This window comes from Saimiri boliviensis, chromosome 6 (assembly GCF_048565385.1).
Source record: "Saimiri boliviensis isolate mSaiBol1 chromosome 6, mSaiBol1.pri, whole genome shotgun sequence".
Lineage (NCBI taxonomy): Eukaryota > Metazoa > Chordata > Mammalia > Primates > Cebidae > Saimiri > Saimiri boliviensis.
This window is the reverse complement of record NC_133454.1, coordinates 81,930,947-81,952,018: the sequence shown is the minus strand read 5'-3', so window position 1 is coordinate 81,952,018 and position 21,072 is coordinate 81,930,947. Positions and strand designations below refer to the sequence as shown.

The following is a 21,072-nucleotide window of genomic DNA, read 5'->3' as shown; positions in this document are numbered from 1 at the left end:
ATACAAAGGATTTCCTGGGCTTGTATGGAAATAAAGAGGGGAGGAGAGGCAACAAGGTCAGTTACACTCTCAGCACCGCCTGCCCAGCCCCTGTGTGGCTGCCTCCACTGGCCCAGTGTGAGAACTGGCTCCACAGTATTCTCCCAGAAAGGCACCACAGTGATGCCAAGATACCCACGCACAATTACTGCCTCCCCTGAGTAAGCAGAGATTGAGACTATACTTTCCGGGGCTTTTAATACAAATCCCTAATGAGACCTCATTAACCACTTAGCTAATAAGCGCTTTGTGCACTGAGCTGCTCAGCAACCCTGACTTAGGGAGGCGTTACTGAAGCGTGCAGAGGGCGGTGAGGTTGCCGCGAGGTGCTGCCGAAACAGCAGCTACAGAGCTGCTCCACTGTTCTACAGCACAGAGCACGGTCTGGGCCATCTGGGCAGGGGATCCAGGATGAAGGCCACACCTGGTCCCACCTTTCCTTAGGGCCAAGGGCCTCCTTCCTTCCCATGGCATCCAAACATCCACCCTGAGAGGGTGACATTCTTTAAAGAAAAAAAAAGTAAAATGAAAGCACCCTTAAGGAAATTTGCTCTGGCTCTCCTACCTGTCCTTCCAAACCTGATGAATCGCATTCCAGAATCACTAAGAGGTAGACCAGCACTTCTTTGAGAGGTCACAGGGAAACAAGGTGATGGAGAACTTGTCTCCAGGGATGAGGCAGGGGCCTTCGAAGCCCACCCCAAAGGCCAACGTGAAGGTGAATGTTGCCCTGGGCATCAAGGGTTATCTTCTATTTCCTGACAGCAGGAAGGCTTTACTGGCTCTCAGAGTGAGGATATAACTAGCTGGCTTCTGCTCGCTCATTGCTCCTCGAATTCTCTGTGGCTAATGACAGGTTTTTTCCTTTTAAAACCTTTAATTCATTATGACCCGTTACTTCCAGATACAACGAAAATAAACTAGAAATATGATCACACATTTGAAGTGTGGCAATATCAAATGGTTCTACAAGTTTCCAATGCTTACAACACTTGCTGTCATCATGGGATTGCAGCCCAGTCCCTGCCCGTGGACCACACTTTGAGTAGCACTGCTCTAGTCAACTGGGAGAATCACCAGGTTCTCAGGATCCTGGGAAATAAATGTTCAACTCATGGAGAAATCCCAGAGAAGGCATCCCGGTGTTAACCTCAGGGTTAGAGGCAGTAGTTCCTACCAAAGAGAAGCATGCATTGATGGCAAGCCACCACGCTCCTGGGGAGGCTGGTCAACGGGGGAGCTTACGATTAGGCTGGGAACACTTCATCTAAATGCAAAGTTGGGCAATCTGAAGATCTGGTCAGAGATGATCATGTTCCAGCCACTAGTTTTTTTAAGAATTAGCAATTTTGAATTGCCCTGGGACTGCTTTTGCAACCTTTTATACATCTCTCAATATTCTTGTAATTTTCAAGAATTTGGGTGTTTTTCATTACTTTTTACCCCCTTCTGAATTCTAATTCTTTTTCAGCAAATTAATTAGAACACTTCAGAAGGGGCATCATCCCATGTTACATGAGGTTAACCTCACATATGCCATTTCCCTTCTGTGAGCCTCAGCTTCCTCATCTGTAAAATGGAGAGACGACCACCAACCTTGCAGGGCTGCAGAAAAGATTCCTGACAGAACCTGGGCGGTGCGGGAGGCGCTGGGCAGACAATGAGTCCAAAGCACAGCCACTTGAGATAAATACTTGAGGGGATGGATACCCCATTCTCTGTGATGTGCTTATTTCACATTACATGCCTGTATCAAAACATCTCATGTACCTCATGCATATACACACCTACTACGTACCCACAAAAATTAAAACAAAGCAAGGCCACTTGTGAAGCTTTGCATTTCCATGTTCTGGGACTTCTCTCCCATCGTAAATCACTTTCACTTTCCTCTGCACAAGCATGGCATGGCCCACACAGGATGAGCTCCTCGCCTCCTCTCCCCAGAGCCAATCTAGACAGAAACATGGCGACGTAGGCTGCAGATGATGGCTAGACCTCTACGATGAGTCATTTTCCTAACGATCCTGTGACCCCGGCGCAGAATATGAAGGTCAACGCCTTGATAGCACAGCATTCCTCACGCTGCACGGAGCTGGCCCATCTTCCCCTCAGTTTGCACTCCCTGAGTGACCTGCCTTATTCACCTCCACATTCCTGGCACAAGGCAAATACTGTGAATGCAGGAAGAAGCAGACTCCAGGCCCTGTTTGTGTGAGAACAATGGAAATGTCCCTCCCTGGGCCTGGAACTGAGCCAAGATTACCAGGTGTCCTGGCTGCACTTCACCGAGTTCGGCCACCTGTGGCCATACAGCCTGCATGAGCATCCAGCAAGCCCACATGGGTAAGGCAGTGGTGAGAGTAAAATGTGCAGGGCCTCAGAGTGCAGGGCTCACACGACGGGGAGCTTCTGACAGGTAGGGCCAGAGAAGGTCTGCTGGGTCCACTTGGGCAAGAACATCCTCACTGAGGAGTCCTTAGATGAGAAAACACCAGAGGACAGCCTGTTGGACCTGATTCCTCAGCCACATGCCCAGGGCTAGGGGTAGGAGGGCAGGCAAAGAACTGAAATCACCGTGTTCAAGGGTGCCTAGAAATGACAAGTTCAGAGCTGAGACACAGGCAGGCCTTAGGGGCTGTGGGCTCCCAGTAAGAGCCCATGTCTGCCCAACTTCATCTCCTGGTGCCAGGCACTGAGCTGCTGATCATAAGTGCTTCGCTCCCAGAGCCCTGCAGGTGGGTCTAATAATCCCCCTTTGCAGGTGAGGCAGCTGAAGTTCAGGGAGGCTCTAACTCACCTGAGGATGCACTGTTCTCAAATGGCTGGGATGAAAATGGAACCCTGAAGGTGACTTCTTTTCCTTAAGAAAGAGAAGGATCAACATGCATTTCAGGTAAATGAGCTTTCTTTCAGAATTCTCTTCCACTGGGGAAAGAGAAGCTTTACAGGATACTTCAGGCATTTTGCAAATGTTAGGACATTGCAGTATTCCAGTCACCTCAGAGTAGCTGCTCTCCTCTCCATTTTATAGGTTAAGAAATTAATCTTCAGAGAGGATCAGAAACTTGTCCAAGGCCACACAGTGGGTAATTGGTGCTTTGAACTCAGGTCTGATTCGAAACTCATATCCTCCTTCCAGCACTCTGCAAATTAAACCCCCCTCGGCTGGGATGCACACAGGAGACCTCCGTAAGGTTGCCTACCTCTATTCCCAGGATAGAAGGAGGAACAGTTGAGGTTGGAGGTAGCCTTGAGACTTGTCCCTGAGATTTATCCTCCTACTGGATCAAACAAAGGCAGATTGCCCCAGCATTTCCCTCTTTCCCTCTAATATGCAAATCTCAAGAGTAAACCCTGCAAATCCAGTTTTAAAACAAACACCCCCAAGGGTAGAGAAAGCTCCTTTTGCAATGCCCAGTGTTCTTCTTACCCTGGAGGATGGAGGGCTAATTCCCAGCCCAGTAAAGGGCCCCCCTTGCCCAGCTGTGCAAACGCTCAGTGCCCTCTTGTTCTTGCGAGAGCTCACCAGCATGGCAAACAGTCAGCAGCCAGCAGCCAATATCCATGCCATGGGCCAGATCTGCAAAGTGGCCTCCCTTCTGGAACAGTGAAACTAACTAATGGCTGGTAGACAGCCGAGATCACTGAAGAGGGCTGGTTTGACCTGAGTCTGGGCATAGACCCCACAGTCCACAGCCTGGAAAGACAGACTCTGCCAAGGATCTGAGCCTAGCCCTCAAGAATCCCTGTGACCATTCAGGCCAGGAAACTTGCACCACTCTGAATTTTAAAGCAGAATATCAATCTGATAGGGCGGGTAAGTGGAGTCTGAAGGCAGGGCCCTGGCTCCCTGTCTTGGAGTCAGCAACTCAAGTTTGCATTCCTGTGAGTAACAGTGCTACTTATAATAAGTTTGGCTAAGTCTGTTCCCACGAGGAGATGGTTATTCCTGGATCCTTGGAATTGGCATGGAAGACCCTAGGGCAGGAGCAGAGACAAGCTGCCTGCCAGGAAGTTGCCAAGGACTAAGCATCAGTTTCTAAGAGCATTTTTCTTCCTCTGGCTTCCCTGAATTAAGGCGAACTTGGGTCAATTGGGAAGCACGAACAGCCCCAAATCTGGAAGAAGCATTAAGGCCCCAGGCTCTAAGAGAGAAACTCCCTGAGCTGCACCGGGATAAAATAAATCTGTTTATCACCAAGTCGTCACCTACTTTAAGGAGCAGCCAGTTCTCTCCTCAGAGAAGGCTGTGATTCTGCCAAATCCTGCATGTGGAAAGCCCAGTGCTGAATCAATGGTGGGGCAGAGTTTGGGGGGGGAGGGAGGGAGGGACGGACGTCAAGGCAAGGAGTGAGGCTGGTGACATCCTTTCTAAGACTGCTTTAAACTAGCAACTCGCCACTCCATCCGTAACTGCCTGCAATGGAATCACAGTACGACCTGCACAGACCTGTGAGTATAGGCACTTAGAGAAACTGAGGCACAGAGAGGCTAAGTGACTTGCCCAAGTGTTCATTCTAAGAGCTCCTCCATCATTCCCAGCCGTACTGTGAAAGAAACATCAGCCTGTAATTAAGACGTTGGAGGCTGTCGAAAGAGCTCAATTACATCATCATCTAATGGCCAACACCGGCTTGGGAGATAGAATTTTTTAAAAGGACAAAAATGGAGCAATTGTTCTACCACAATTGGGGAGAAGCAAGGAACAAAGCTGTAGAGGTGGGACAGTAGATCTGGGGTTGGCCATCACAAAGCCCTCCCTGTCCCTGAGTGTGGGACTTTACGTGGACGCAGCCTCTGGGCTGATCCCTCTGACAAGGCCTCCATGCACACACAGCCTCTGCAGTACCCAGGAGAGCACCGGCCTGGGAGTCGGAACACTGGGCTCCAGTCTCCTCCCAGAGCCTTTGCCCTCTTACCTGTGGCTCTGCTCCTGCTCAGTTCTCGAAATCACAGGAAGAACTCGCCGGCCCCTGCCCAACCACTCCATTTAACATTGTCACCCTTCCTTCCCCAGCAATCTGCGTTCCCACCACCAGCTCTAGGTTTTTCATAGGAAATACTGTCTTGCCCTCTAATACATTACATGATTTACTGATATATTATGTTGATTGTTGTAGGCTACTAGGGTGTAAGCCTCATTAAGGCAGGGATTTAACTCTTATGCATCGATGCGTATCCTGAGAGCCTGAAGTGCCTAACACTGGATTGTCATTTAATAACTATTTGTTGTTTATTGAGGGGGGTGGTTCACATCTGTAGTCTCAGCTACTCAGGGGTGGAGGGCTGAGGCGGGAGGAGCACTTGAGCCCAGAAGTTTAAGGTTGCAGTGAGCTATGATCAGGCCACTGTACTTCAGCCTGGGTGACAGAGAGAGACCCTGTCTCAAAAATAAAATTTGTTGAATGAATGAATGAATGTTTACACATTAGCTTTCTGAGTGACACTGGTAGAGAAAGCTCCTTTTGTAATCCTCAGTGCTCTTCTGACCCAGGAGGACTGAAGGGTAGCTCCCAGCACAGTGAAGAGCCTCCACCCCCGCCCGCCCAGCTGTGCAAAAGCTCAGTGTCTTCTTGTTCTTGCAAGAACTTATGAGCATGGCAAATGGCCAGCAGCCACACCACAGGCCAGATCAGCAGTGGCCTCCCTTCTAGAGGAGCAAAATTAACTAATGGCTGAGAGGGAGCTGAGTCCTCAGGGGAGGGCTGCCTGAAGAGCCAGAGACAGCGGCAGGCAGGGCCTCAGCGGGTATGGTGATGATGTGATGGGAACAGGCTTAGTGGCTGAAAGCATCTCTGTCTTACACAGCAGCTCCACATGTTCCCAGCAGGCTGCTCCCTGCCCTCTCTTAGAGGGAACTCATGCCCAGTGGAAACCAAGTCAGGGAACTTGAGCGGTGTAGGGGCTTTTCTTGCCCTGGTGCTGACCCCAACAGTGATCATGCCAGACTTTCCTGAGGATGGGAGAAAGGCAGGGACAGGAGAAGGCCTTGCCTAACTCTACCCTGAAGGGCCCAGGCAGCTGAAGGGGGCTGGGCCAGAGAGAAGCAGGGTTTGGGCCCGGCTGACCAACTCTGAGCACAAGCCACTGCCTGGTCTGTGCCCAGGTGCCCTCTCCCCTCCCACCATCCTGCCAAGGGTGCCATGACCTTTTCACATAGTAGGGAGTATACCCCGGGGAAGGCCCCTTTCCCTAGCTGGGCAAAAAGCCTACCCTGCAACCTTGCTGATGGTGATGACAAAAATTCCTGTCTCCACCCATATAGCTCACTGCAACATAGGCCCAGAACTGCTCTTACTGAGGAGAAAGACAGAGGCCCAGAGAGGTCAGGAGACTAAAGGTCAAACAGCTGACCTGGAACAGGTGTCTGGGTATCTTGATGTGCTGACCATGGCTATTTTCAGTGGCACTGAAGATCGTGTTTGTGTTTCTCTGTGTTACCTGGTACTGCCTTTTCTGGGGTGCTTCTCATTCACACAGGGGGCCTCAGCTGGTGTGGGGCCAGTAAGACTCCTTGCTCCTTTCTTGGAGACTCTACCTACACTGTTCTCCTTACGGAGGTAGAGGCCAACAGGGGTGGGACCCCCTCATTACACACCAAGAAGCAGCTTCTAATTTTTCACTAACGTAATAGCACAGAGCTGGGTTGTGCATCAGTCTAACAGCACAGAAACAGACCAGCACTCCTTCTGGCAGTGGGACATTCAGCATGACACACTGTGCCTCAGTGGGAGCCAGACACGCTGGCTGTATACAGAGAAGCACTGTTGCAGGGTGGAGTGGGGAGACTCCAAACCTACCCCATGAGCAACAGCTCATAAGGTAGACTTCACACCCATTTCCAGCCTCATTCATTCCAGAGGCCAGGATTCCTAGAAGACAGACCTCTCCCACCCCAGCCTGGTATTGTTCTCAGCACAGGAGGTAACAGGACAAGGGAAAAACACGAAGAGCAGCCCCAAACCCAATCTTAATCATTGTTTGTGAGTGCATTTCATTAACCGCTTAACCAAAGTTAGCTGCCCTCTCTTCTTGTCCTCCATGTCAATCTCTGCACTACTGAGTCGTCCTGCTAGAACCCAGAACAGATCCCGCAGTGGCTTCCTATAATCCAGAGGATAAAATGAAATTCCTTTATACAGAGTGGGCTCTCTTCCACTCTCCCTGCCCCTATAAATACTTTTATCTACAAGTTCAACTCACACCAGACATTCCATCTTTCCATGCCATGCAAGCCCCGCCTTCCTGCCTCTGCACAGGCTAGCCCCTCTCCAAAACGCCCTTGCCCTAAACTTCTCTCTAGCAAAATCCCCCCACAGAACCTTCAACACTCACTCAGTTCCCGTTTAACCTTCTGCATTACCTACCAGTCTTCTCCCCTCTCCATTTCTACAATCTTGCCCTTTATACCTCTTACAGAATTAATGAATAGTATTACATTAAGTTTATCATGTGAAATTGCCATCTTATTAGGACAGAACAGGCAAATATATCCACTATTTTGTATTGTAAAAATGTTACGTATTTCTATGCTAATGTGCAGTTTCCCATCTCAACCGTAGTAAGGGATCTGCACTGCCCTCTCTGTTTTCTCAGCGTCTGGCATGGAGGGTGGCATATGGTGTGTCCTGATTAGTGCTTGCTGAATGAATGAGCCCTGTTTGGCAAGCTTTTGTATGCTGCCTGTTCTGCCATGTTGTGTGCTCTAATGCAAAAGCAAAATCGAATCCAGCACTGTTGTAAAATATCTTACAAATTTGTATTCTAGCCAAGCCAGGCTTGAGATGTTTGTCCGTGCAGGTCAAGTGGGGCATGAAAACATCTGGGAACATGCAGGGGGTGAGGAAAGCAAATTGTTCAGAACAACTACCTTTCTGGCAGGAGAAGTAGAGTCAGCAGTTGATGGAGAAGAAGCAGCTGGATCAGGAGACGGAAGGCAAGAGGGAGGAGATGGAGGATGAGTATGAGACAGGCCTTTAGAGAGTTTATTCTGCACAGAACAGAAGTAGAAGAAACGAGGATTATCCTAGGAGTCACACATGGTGATAGACACCTCGATCATGCAGTCCCATGCCCGTGCATGCAACGGGGCAAAGAGAGGAGACCCATGTCTCAGGACAACACAGAAACCCCTGGCTTTGGAGCCAGGCAGGATTATCTGGCTCCTGGTTACACTGCATTCTGCTACAACTATTCCAGCTCCCTTGTCACACCAAAATAGCTCACACAGATTCAATCCATTCCTGCCTACATCTGCCTCGGACACCAACGCCAATTACCAAAGCCCTCACCCTGGAGCTTGGTATGAAGCAGCAGCTGCGAGCTTAGGAGAGGAGAGCCCTGGGCTGCTTCAGGGCAGGTGGCCACAGCAGGGGCCTCTGTGGCTGCAGCAGACAACTGCGCTAGCCTCCTAGCAGCCACGTGGAATCCTAAAAATCAAGTAAGTGTAAAGCATCCTTCCCACATCAGTGACTCCACCAAGTAGCAGAAGATGCAGGTCTGGAGGAGACGAAGTGAAAACAGTGGAGAGCCAAGTTCTAGCACCAGGCATGCTGCGAGGGAGGGAGGACTTCACACATACACCCACCTGCAGGATCTCATCATCCACTCTTTCACCTCCTCTCCAGCACACGCTCTTCTTTTCAGCGAATTTCCAAAGAAGTACCTGGCTTGAGGAGGCTGTACCTCCTAATTCTAAGGCAAAGCCATTCTTGTTGGCTTGACTTTACCCCACGGGGAAGCAGAGCCCCGGTTACAGCATGTGCTTGGCCTCATCCTTCAGTATCTTCCTGATCAGGGCCACAGGGAGATTTCTCTCACACCCCAAAACATCACAGGCAACTGGGTCAAGGCACTGTGATTCTGCAACTTATGACTGTTTCCTGTTTGTGGTGACCCTGAGGAAACTCAGAGCCTGCGTGGAAAATATCTGGGGCCTACCAACTTGTGCTTCTGTTTAGAAATGTCTTTCTTGACCTGAGTTTACTTTCCTGCCTTAGTTTTGCCTTATTTTGAATCTGCACATTTGGGTCTTTTTTAGATGCCAGCTTGAATTATTTAGTGGCTTGAAAAATGAATAGCTCCTCATGCTACAAAAGCAGGAGGAAGGAGAAAATTGAGCTCAGAGCCCGATTCAAGGTCACCTGGTGGATGTCCAACATCTGGGTTCCTGGGGGCTCTGAAAGCCCCATGTTTACCTGCGGGAAATCCCCGTGTCCAAACATGGAGGCAAGGTGGGCCGCCTTCTCCTTAATGTTCTTTGTGTGAAATTCCCTGTTGGCCAAGTTCTGAGCCCTCTTCTGCAGTGAAGGTGAGAGAGGAGAAAGAAAAGAGAAATAGTGACAGAGACTGAGACAGTTGCTTCCAAGAAGTGGGTGAGGAAGGCAGCCGGGGCCTCACCAGCTCACCACACACAGCAGGACGGGAGGCAGGGGGCGGGCAGACGGAGGAGGAACCCACGTGGGCAGGAGGAGGGAGGGGAAGAGAAGTCGCCCAGACACAGACAGAGACAGGGCAAAAAGTGAGTCTTTCACCTGGAGAATCTTTTCCTCCACTTGCTGCAGCCGCGACAGCACCCCGGAAAGAGCCTGTGCCCTCGGGCGGGTAGGAGGCAGGGTAGCGAAATTTTCTGTACCCCCCAGCTGTAGGTCAGACTTGGCTCTGGCTCTCCAGGGCCTGCTCAGGCACTCGTTGCCAGCAGACACTTGCTTGAGCTCTCTGAGCACGTGCCCCGTCACAACCACAGAGGGGAACTGGGAAAGAGGGAAAATTAAGCTTCCTTCCCTACTGCAGCCCTTTCATACACCCCCACCATGAGGCATCCCCTGTGAAGGATATTGCCCAGAGACAAAGGGCGCACCAGGTGCAACCCTAAGTAGGATTCCAAACTACCCCCAGGAATTGATTCTCTACCTGCATCAAAATTGCCTGGCATCCTCATTCACAATACATGGTCTGAAGCCTCGCCCTAGGCCTCCTGAATCAAAACCTGTATAATGCCGTTTCTCAGTCCTAGCTGCATACTGGCATTATGGGTACTTAAGAAAAAATGACCCAAGTCTGGGCCCAACCCCCAGAGATTCTGATTGCATTGTTCTGGACTGGGCATGAGTCAATGGCAGTGTTTAAAAAGCTCCCCAGGTGAGGCACACAGACATAAAATTTCTGCATTGTATCCACACTGACCTTATTCAACCTCCACCACCTGGAGGCAACACACAAATCCTAATGCTAACCAGAAACCTTTGCGGCTTATGGCCAATAGTAGTGATTCTGCTCAGATTCCAAACCCAGGAGCAGGACCTGGCATAAGCCATACTCCGTGACTGCCAGCGCCCTCCTGCCCACTATGCAGGTCTACTCTGGTACCGGGAAGGCCTCGCCACATCCCAGCCTTACCTCTTCAATGCATCCAGCCAAGTGGCCACCTGGGCCCATTTCAACATCACTTTTTCATTGATTTGGAAATCAGCCTATTCGAATGGTCTGCAGATAATGCTCAGTGTCACGGGGCACCATACAAAATACCTTGTGGTACAGTTTATTTTTCCCTAGCAGCACCATGGCGACCGTGGTATTTGGTCAGCTGATACTTCTGACTGGCTAAGGGATCCATGAAATGTATTTTGTGATGCTGCATACTTGGTTATTCTTACCTATGAGGGTGGCGACCTCAAGGTGTGTCCAGAGAATCGACAATCAGCCATACCTGGGGTGTGGGAAGAGCCACTGACCCCACCCCTCTGGATCAAAGTCCCCTCTGCCCTTTAACAGAACAGCATCCACTGAAAGGAGCCCTACCTGCCTTTTCAGTGGAGGAGACGGGCTGGGTGTGGCCTCCTCTGGCTTGGGGCAGCAAGACTGAACAGGAGGGCCGGAGGAAGAGCACAGGACGGGCTTACCTATCCCTGAGACACGGCGTTCCTGGGAGGAGAAAGGCGAGTCCAAAAAAGCAGCCGCAGGAGACAGTGAAGGAAAAGGTGAATCAGATTGAGAGGCTCAGAGGGAGGAGACAGAGGAGCAGGGAGACGAAGTTTGCAAGTGCAGAGACAGCACTGGGCTAAGCTCCTGCAAGCCAGGCCCAGCTGGGAAACTTGAGCCCTGGCTCCCTGTCCATGTGAACAGTGAGTCCTGGAGTCCCCTTCTCGTGGACAAAGTGTGAATCCCAGGGTGGCTATGCTTTTGGCTCAGACATAGGCCCTTAAGCAGGCACTGCTGGAGCCCATGCCAGGGCAGGGTGGCTGGCTCAGGAGTCCACCTGGAAATGGAAAAGCTTCCTGCCCACTCAATGACAGGGATGCTCTGGTGCTTTTGATGGAATTGAGCCCTCATCAACACTTGGGGACTGTGAGGGGCAAAGCCTCCAGACCAGGCATCCAGAAAATTTGTTTAATAAATTATAATAAAATCCTTTCACTTCCTGGAGAAGGTCAGTTTGCCCAGGAGACACACAGTCCACAACGAGACTAAGGAGACATCTCTGGTTGCCTCTCAAGCTATGAACTAAGAGTCTGTCCTCCCAAAAGGAGCCTCATTCTGTCATGTGACAGGTGTTCACCATAAAAAAACCAACCTCTTTTCCCAAGCTTCTGTAATGTGACAAGAGCATCCTAAAAGAAGTTCAGGGGAGCAAACCGAACCACGAGGCGCACACCTCAGAGCTGGAATCAGGAGGAAGCCTGCAGCCTGACACAGCATCCAGCCTCCTCCAGCCTCAGACTAACCCCCATCAGGCACAACAGCCCGCCAGGCTGCCCCAGTGCAGGGAGAGAGGAGAGTGCCAGGAAACACGTGTGAGGCTGGCCTTCCATACTGTGAGCTCAGACTCAGTTCCTCTGGTTTGGATGGATCTTCTCAGTGTGGACTTTGTACTTTCCCAGACAGCCAGCCTCTCAAAGCTCCCTCAAACTGTATCATCTCAAAACTGGCTGCAAACCAAGTCATGGTTGGAAAGCAAAACCAAATTAGGGAACAGATTTCTTTAATGCACAACAAGCACAAGCAAACTAGGCCCATGAGCCACATCTGGCCTGCTCCTGTTTTTTGTAAATAAAGTTTTATTGGAACACAGACAGGCTCATTTGTTTGGGTATGTCTGCCGCTGCTTTCATACTACAATGGCAGGGTTGTAACAGAGACAGTATGGCTTCCAAAGCACTAAAAAACTGCTATCTGGCCTCTTATAGAAAAGTCTGTTGACTCCTGATCTAGAAGGCCCTCAGGTCTCCTTGGGACCAGGCCTGACTGGCATATCTGAAGTCTAGCAGTAGCCAGAACATTCCTGCCAAAAAGTCACCAGGAAGTCAGGTCCAGTGAGTATTTGACATGACTCACCTGCTTCATGAGTGAGGGGTTCCGAGTGCTCTCCTCAAACTTGGCCAGCAGCTGATTTGCCATGGACTTGACTTTGTTCTGATTTCCACCTTCTTTACTGCTCCCACACTCTTGACTGGAGCCCAAGCTACGGCTGGAAAAGTTGGAAGGCTGCAAAGGTTGAAACGGGACACTGATGGTTACCGGACATCAGAAAGCAGACTTGGGGACTCAGGACGTGGAACTAGTTTCCTGCAGAAGGGCTCCCTCCGAGGTCCTGAGGAAGGGAGGCAGAGCCCTGCAGAGGCAACACTCACAGGAGGGATACGTCTTTCCAAAGGATGGGCACAGCTAGGCTTGGGAGCCAGACAGCTGGGGTCTGAATCCCAACCTTCATTTCTTAGCCCTGTGACACTGGCGATTTACTTGACTTCTCTGACATTATTTCATGTATAAAATGAGAACAGCAATCTACTTCGCATGATTACTGCAAAAACCAAACATAATCATGAAGTGTTGAACAAAGTGGTTTTCAAAAATACATCATCTGGCTGAGAAGAGGAGAAGAGTGGGGGTAGGGGAGCAATGAGGGAGTCAGTAGGGGGTCACTCAGGCAAGGCCTGGGCTCCAGGGTCTTTCTCCTCTCTCCTCTGTACCCCACCCCCAGCTTTAGCCAGCCCTGTTCTATTTTTGCTATCTTTTAAAAGAAAGCTTTTAATTTAGAAATAGTTTCAGATTTACACAAAAGTTGCAAAGATAGCACAGATTGTCCCTGCATACCCTTCACCCAGCTGCCAGCAGTGTTAAATCTGGAATAATTGCTCCTGTCATCAAAATTGAGAAATTAACACTGGCACAATACTATTAACTAAATTATAGCCTTTATTTGGATTGCATCAGTTTTTCCACTCATATCCTTTCTCTGTCCCAGGATTCAATCCAGGATCCCACGCTGCATTTCATCATCCGGTCTCCTTGGTTTCCTACAAACTGTAACAGCTTCTGTAACAGACTGACACTCTGTGAAGGGTACTGAGCCGCTGTTTCATAGAGCCCCTCAGTCTGGGTTGGTCTGACGTTCTCTCATAATTAGACTTTGGGAAAGGACACTGCCGAGGTGAAATGCTCTTCTCATGCCAGTACAGCGGGGCACATGATATCAACATGACTTACAAGTGGTGATGTAGACCTTGATCATTTGGTTACGCTAGTTTATAAAACAGAGTTCCATACAAGATTTCTCTAGCTCATCTGCTAACAGTAAACAATTGAAGATGACCAGTGTTTACTTAAGAGGCTCTGTTCCTCCTTACTGCAGGATCTCCTCCCACAGGCCTTGGAAGTATAAATGGTGCTGCCACAGCAGGTGGGCAGTCGGTTTTCTCAGGGACACCAGGCGTGTCCCTCACAGGAAGAGGCAAGTTGTAGTTAATTTTTAAAAAAAGATCCTGGGCGCGGTGGCTCAAGCCTGTAATCCCAGCACTTTGGGAGGCCGAGGCGGGTGGATCACGAGGTCGAGAGATTGAGACCATCCTGGTCAACATAGTGAAACCCCGTCTCTACTAAAGATACAAAAAATTAGCTGGGCATGGTGGCACATGCCTGTAATCCCAGCTACTCAGGAGGCTGAGGCAGGAGAATTGCTTGAACCCAGCAGGCGAAGGTTGCGGTGAGCCGAGATCGTGCCATTGCACTCCAGCCTGGGTAACAAGAGCGAAACTCCGTCTCAAAAACAAAAGATCCCTAGGTGTGGCAGCCCCATGGGAAACCTAGTATATAGAGCCACTCTGAGTGTTTTGGACAAACGCACACCAGAGAGGCACACGCTCCTTCAGAACGCGGTGTAACTGTATACCACAGCACAGGCTTGAGTGAGAAGAGGGTGTGTTTACTTGGGCAGTCACTGTTTGTTCAACACCAAAGTTAGGCAGGACAGTGGGCCACATAGGCCAGCACTTTCAGACATGAATGGGCCCATGAATCATCTGGAAATCAATCCTCAAAAGCAGATTTGATTTCTGTAGGTCTGGGGTGGGCCCTGAAAACCTGTATGTCTAACAAGTACCCAGCTGCTGCTGCTGGATCTTGGATCACATTTTGAGCAGCAAGAATTTAGAAAGAATACTGCTTTGTTAAAACTGACTTTAAACAAAACAGTCGCCCCAGGAGACTGTCCAGGGCATCTCAGAAAGTGTAGACACAAACCAGATTTCTTCCCACTCTAGCTCCTGTGTTGCCAGTAACAGAAACAACACTCACATCCCTTAAACAAGCCATGGGTGAAAGGCAGGAAGAGACTTCTGCCTGAGACAAAGTGTACCCAAGGGCAGCTTCTTGGGAACAGGCAGGAGCAAATCCCAGGCCCTGAAGGTGGAGAGCCAACACCTGTAACCTGGGAAATGGAACATGTCTCTAGCCTTGTGCAGCCTCTGTTTCCTCTCTGCGTCTCTATTTGCTGGCTTCTTGCTTACACCACAGCCAAGAGGTGGGGAGGCAACAGTGCTTGAAGGAAGCACCTTCAAGAGCTCTAGGAAAATGTTCAGGCCAGGGTGTTTTGAACTCACTGGGTAAAATGGGTTTCTTCACATTTTAAGATATGAACTGAACTGGTTTTTCTTCATCAGCACTGCCCTTTGACCATCCCGGATAACGAGTGGAATGGCTGGCTGCTGCTTTCCCCAAGGTGAACCTCACGGCTCTACTTCTTATAGTGCTGCTCACTGTTGTGGGATACGGCAAATCAGACACGAGCAACCATACCATGAAAATATACAGCAATAAAACTCTTCAACCACATGCGATAGAAAAAGTCCCTTCTACCTCAGGAATCAATGTATTATGCAGATCGTCCTGCATGCCTCTCAGTCATTTCCGGGTCAGCCAGCAGGCTAGCCGAGGTTCGCATCCTACACTTTGCTGATGATATGCATGTCTGTGGAGTTAGAATGGCTTTGTTTGAATGAAGTATATATCTCAGGTGTCTTTTAAAAGCTGCCCAGGGAAGCAAGAACTGATACTCTTTTTCTGCTTGATCAATTTTTCAGAAGCAGGGGAGAGATTCAAGCTCTCCTTTGACAAACTAACCTGTAATCTTCTCTTTTCACCAGAAGGTGGCACTTGTGGGCACCAGGACATTTGCCTTAAAGGCTAAAAGCAAAGGAATACAAAGGATGATTGGGAGAAAGTGGGAGTGCTGACTCGTCTTACTATTTCCTATTAGTAGTGACTGTGTATTGATTAACACGTGTCAGATACCATGTTCACCTTATTCATCTTTAAAAGTCCTGCAAAGTTTCATGCGTTTCAAGTGTGTCATTGCATGCTACAGACATGAACCACATCCTGGGAGGTTGTTTCTCCAGGTTACATAGCTAGTAAGTAGTGAAGCGAGATCCAAAACCCCAACTGTTTTCCCACTACGCCAAGCCTGGAGCCCAGTGGTTCATGACAGAGGGAAGGGGCAGGGCCAGGCTGCTGCCACAGGGAGGCCGCCCGTGGCCACTGGTTGTCAGGAAATCTGCCTCTGTTTAAACCCACACTGTGTACACAAACCTCGTCGAGGTTGTTGAAGCCCTTCCGCCTCCGTTTGTTCATGTCGTTCTCTCCGGTTTGACCATCCACCTGCAATGGCCAAGAAAGCAGAGTGAGCTCAGGGGGCCAGCGAGGGCTTCAGTCCCACTAAAACCCCTGAGGGCACAGGGCTGGCTTTGAGCTGGCGCTGCAGATATGTCCCTGTCTGCAAACAGCTGTCAGCCTACAGGCAGGCGTGGTAGTAAATTACCCTGCACTGTGACAAATGCTGTCACAGAGGTTTGTTCAGGCACAGTGGAAAGAACCTCACTCCATTTAGAGAGCCAAGGCTTCCGTCAGAAGGGGCAGGAATCACATCCCCAAAGATCGTCATGAAACATCAAAGCAAAAAAGGATCCCGGTAACATAGGCAGGGCCAGGATGATCTCCATTGCAATGTGGCCCTTGGGCTTGGAGCAGTTTAATGGAGTGCCCAAGGCCACAGCCAGGCCTACTGATGCCCTCAGTGTGCCGCCTAATGGAGCCCACCAGGGGTCTCTCTGCAACCAGGGAGCCTCTCTCCTACAAGGAGGCCATCTGGTTCACCTCACACGGACTCTGAGGACTCAAATGAGCTGCCCAGGGATTTGATGGCAAATTAAGCCTGCAATTTGGTCACCATCACAGATACTAGTAAACAATATTTTATTAACTTCAAATAAGCCTTAACTATAGCCTGATGACTGGCATGACCACACAGCCTAGTCTGCTGGAGGTGTGTGGGGGTAGTTCTGATTTACTGCTTTTTCCCCCTATCTGATTGTTAACAGTGCCCTCTTCACTCCCAGAAGTCTCCTGGTTTAGATGATACATGACGCGATTGCCCTATGAGAACCCCTCACAGCCCACTCTCTGCTGCATGAATCTGGACATTTAAGTCCGGAAAGCCCTGCTCTACCCAAGCCCATTGCGTCACCCTGCAAGGGCTCCCAAAGGGCACTCTGTCGTTGGGCATGTCTCCTTAGGGAAGGGGCAGAATTCTGGAGGCTGAGCTGATGCTATGGCTGGAGTGGGACTGACTGAATTTAGTACTCCTCTGCACCCCATGGGTAAGCCTACCCTTGACACTGGGCTAGGGTCCACCTAGGCTCCCCTATCCTTTCTGGGGTAAGACCTCTCTGCTACCACTCTCCAGCCACTGGGACCTTCTCCAAATGGCTAGCTCTCTCAGAACCAGGGAGCCATGTCCCACCGACCACAGATTGGGGTAGGGAGCATCCTACTCTCTCAGAGGGGCCCTCCATAGCAGGCCCACATTAAATCCTAGCTTTGCTACCATTTTGGATGCAGGGGGAAGTGCTACAGGCCACGTGCTCACCCCAAACCCAGGCGTACAGCCCAGTCAGCCTCATAAATCCTAATCTACTTAATCACAGGGGGATTCTTTCACCTCCTGGTTGTTCTGAAACAACAACAGCTACGGGCACCCCAACGCACAGCCCGGTACGCGCCCCTCCCTCCAACGGAAAGCACCTGCTTCCTCGTCTCTTGTCCTCTTCATGATCCCCTGCCCTCTCCCCACATTTGCCAGCACCAGTTTTCTTTTTGTTTGTTTGTCTTTAAAGACAAGATCAACCACAGTTTAGTCCATTGATATTTGTTCAAAAATTTGACCCAGGCAGCACAACACAACACATCAAAGGGCCCTGCCTTCTCTTGAACATTTTCCTCAGCTTCTAATAAATCATTATTCTGTGAATGGAAATGATTTCAGGCCAAAAGCTTGGGCAAACACCAAGAGAAACAGATGACCTTATTTGCAACAATGTTGGTTCTTAGAGGAACAGGCTGTCTGGACCCCCAGCTCTGCAGCCTGAGAATGCTGCTCTGGCCAGCCCCAAACTGGGGCCTGTGAAGGTACAGAATGTCCTACCCAACAAGAACGCTTCACGCATAATCTTGGGGGTTTCTGGTTTTTTTTGTTTGTTTTTTGGTTTTTGGTTTCTACCTTAAATGAGGATTTGACTTTTCCTCCAAAGAGCAAAACATTTTCTCTCTTTTGTACTCAACAGCCCAGAGTGGAACTGTTTCCCTGGAGCCTATACAGATCAAAGACAGCATTATGAGCCAAGGGCTTATGAAAGGTGTTCCTGGGAGACCATGCCCAGCCAGCAGTCCCTGAGAAGACTCCAAATCCTTCATGGGGAATAAAGGACAAGGACAGAGACAACCTCAGCCCCTCTGACCCACCCTGAGCCACGGGTCAACCAAATGTAGTCTATACGGAAAGGTTAGCAACACACATACCCAGGTGGTTTCTACTTTTCCCTATGAATTTAACATTGAAGCACTGATTCTCAACTAAGAGCCAGGCTAAAGCAAAAAGGTTAACAACGTTCCAACCTAGAGATTTATCTAATTTTTTCTTATCTGTATATCTGTACTTGGGAACCAAAATTGCTTCAGTATTCCCTCATCCTTGGACCCTATTTTACTCTACAAAGAATTGAAAGTACAAGAAGAAAGAAAATACTTACTGTGCCCAAAGAGAACATGAGAAGAAATAACGTAGGTTCTTTTCCTATTAATGTTTCCAGCTGTTCCGCCCTAAGAATACTTTTTTATCATGATTGCCCAATCATTTGAAAGAGTCTATATACCAAAAGGCATTTATTAAACTAATTGGTTTCCCCATTAAAAAAAAATCAAAGATCTGCCAATCTGAACATTTATTTGATCAGCACAAGATAACATGTTCCTATACTGCCTGAGTTAATGTGATTTTAGCTCAAAGCAAACAAACTTTATATTTGGTTAGCTGGTATAGCCTAGCCCAGGAATAATTTAGAGATGGGTCATAGGAAGAGAGGTTGGCCATTGCAGGCTATGGCCTTGTTGGTTTGGGCAGCAGCTATGACATTTAGAAAGATCGCCAGTGACACCAGCAAGAGCGTGCTTTCTTCAAGGAATCATGGATTTGAGTGCTGGTACTAATTATTTCCCAGCTGTGGGATCTCAGGAAAATCATCCAACTACTTTGACTTCAGTTTCCTTAACTATAAGAGATCTTACATTCTTTAGTTCATAAGGTGCTGTGAGAGTAATGAAATCACAGATGTAAAACACTTCTGTAAAGTGTTAGATAGTGGTCTTCCCTCATCCATGGCAGATACATTCCAAGGCCCCCAGTGGAAGCTGGAAACTATGAATAGTGCCAAACCATGTTACTAGATCAAGAAAACATACATCAGTTACTAGATCAAAAAGCTGAGATGGCTAAGGTAACTAATATTGGGTGGGTAGCGTATACACCGTGAATATACTGGACAAAGGGATGATTCACATTCCAGGCAGGATGGAGTGGGAAGGTGTGAGATTTCATCATGCTACTCAGAATGGTGCGCAATCTAAACTGTGCATTGTTTCTGGAATTTTCCTTTTAATATTTTTAGACCGTGAGTGAATACAGGTCACTGAAATCTTGGAAAGCAAAACCGCAGATATGGTGGGGACTACGGTACAAGTGTTAGACACTATTAGTGAGGCTAGTGTCCGTAACAGACTTCTATTTTATTTTATTTATTCTTTTTGGGGACAGGGTCTTGCGGTGTTGTCCAGGCTGGAGTGCAGTGGTGTGATCTCAGCTCACTGCAACCTCTACCTCCTGGGTTTAAGTGATTCTCGTGCCTCAGCCTCCCAAGAAGCTAGGAGGGTGTACCACCACACAGGCTAGTTTTTGTATTTTAGTAGAAACAGGGTTTCACCTTGTTGGCCAGGCTGGTCTTGAACTTCTGGCCTCAAGCAATCCACCCACCTCACCCTCCCAAAGTGCTGGGATTACAGGCATGAGACCCCATGCTTGGCAGAGTAACAGAAGTTTAAACATCTGAATTCTACTTCTGGCTTTGACATTTACCACCTACATGACTTATCAAAATGTAATCTCTCCAAGTCCAAGTTTCCCTGTCTAAAAACTGGCATGAAAATGTGTTCCCAGCCTTGCTCCAAAGGTGACATGAGGAGCAAATGAGATGTATATGAAAGTGTTTGGTATGCTGTAAAGAGCTGTATTGATTGTGGTGGCAGTACAGAACCAAGTGTTCAAGCCAGATAGTTTTACTCATCTTTTGAGAAAACAAGCATCTTCATTTAATCATCATTTTAAAGGAAGAGAACTATCATTTATTGAGCCCCTTCCACCTCCCAGACATGGTGCTCAGACCTGCTACATGCATTTGCCCACCTCATCTTTGCAGCAATGCTACGATGTGTATGTTGTTACCCTCATTTCTCAGGCAAGCAAAGGAGTCTTCTGAGAGGCTAGAGCATTTGCCAGATCCCCAGAGACCTAACTATGTGTTTGTCTGCCTGACTTCTAACTGCATTCCCAATCTGTAAACCGGCTCTGAGTCCTGGACTGAGATTGCACAGAGGAAAGGAGAGAGCACAGCTTCAGTCGTGACCTGCCGGCGCCTGGAGGGGCTGCTCCAGGACCCTGTGCTTGCCTCGGCCTTGGAAGACAGCACTCTTAACTCTCCTAAGCCTTCTTCAAACCTCTGCAATGAGAAGTCCTAGAAACCTAGTGGGGAGCTTTGGCTGCTGGGTGGGTGGTTCTGTGAGAGAAGTTGGGGAGGGGGGGGGTGAGAGAAAGTTTGTAAGTCCCACCGGAAGGCAGGCTGCCTAGGCAGGGTCCTTGCTTGCTTCATTCACTGCTCCATGCCCAGTACTATGGAGAACTCCACATAAAGCAGGCACGCAATAAACAGTTGTTGAATGAGTGGATGGAAGAGGCACTTGCAGACATAATGCCACCAGGCTCTTCAGAAACTGTGCAGGTGGGTCAGGAAGAGGAAGGTTGGAGAGGGGGACCTGGCCCACCCAGACCAGACACTGACAAAAACGTCAGTCACATTTTGTGAATGCCACTCCGTCAGGAACCAGTGCTGGAGGAGGAGGACCGGCTGAGCAGGATCAAACCTGGGGCCACTTATCTGGCTTCTGGGATGACTTCTGCAGGGACAAGTGACAACTTTTGTTTTATCCCCCAAGGAGTGGGCTCAAAATGGAACAAAAATGAGTGTCTTGCATATGTGTACAGTAATGACTGTAGTGGCCGTAAGTACAGATGTCACCATGAGTGGTAGGTCTAGGAGAGTACTGGCAGGTACTGTGAGTCTGAGTGTGTACGCCTGTGTGTGTGCCCGTGTA

The 21,072-nt window shown here is 49.1% G+C and overlaps 1 protein-coding gene across 11 annotated transcripts in view; it reads right to left on the bottom strand.

Annotated features, from left to right (window-relative positions):
* MICAL2 (microtubule associated monooxygenase, calponin and LIM domain containing 2) overlaps positions 1–21,072 on the bottom strand; it is a 252,739-nt gene that overhangs the window by 109,112 nt on the left and 122,555 nt on the right. For 4 of the 11 annotated variants that reach the window (XM_074401099.1, XM_039470504.2, XM_039470503.2 and 1 more), the window contains 7 exons: positions 15,907–15,975; positions 12,376–12,525; positions 10,843–10,965; positions 9,576–9,794; positions 9,240–9,341; positions 7,913–8,032; positions 2,840–2,902 (listed from right to left, as the gene is read on the bottom strand). In XM_074401099.1, coding sequence (XP_074257200.1) covers positions 2,840–2,902; positions 7,913–8,032; positions 9,240–9,341; positions 9,576–9,794; positions 10,843–10,965; positions 12,376–12,525; positions 15,907–15,975 — 846 coding nt within the window. The remainder of the gene's footprint in view (positions 1–2,839; positions 2,903–7,912; positions 8,033–9,239; positions 9,342–9,575; positions 9,795–10,842; positions 10,966–12,375; positions 12,526–15,906; positions 15,976–21,072) is intronic. The other 7 variants (XM_039470509.2, XM_039470510.2, XM_039470511.2 and 4 more) reach the window with 3 other exon arrangements.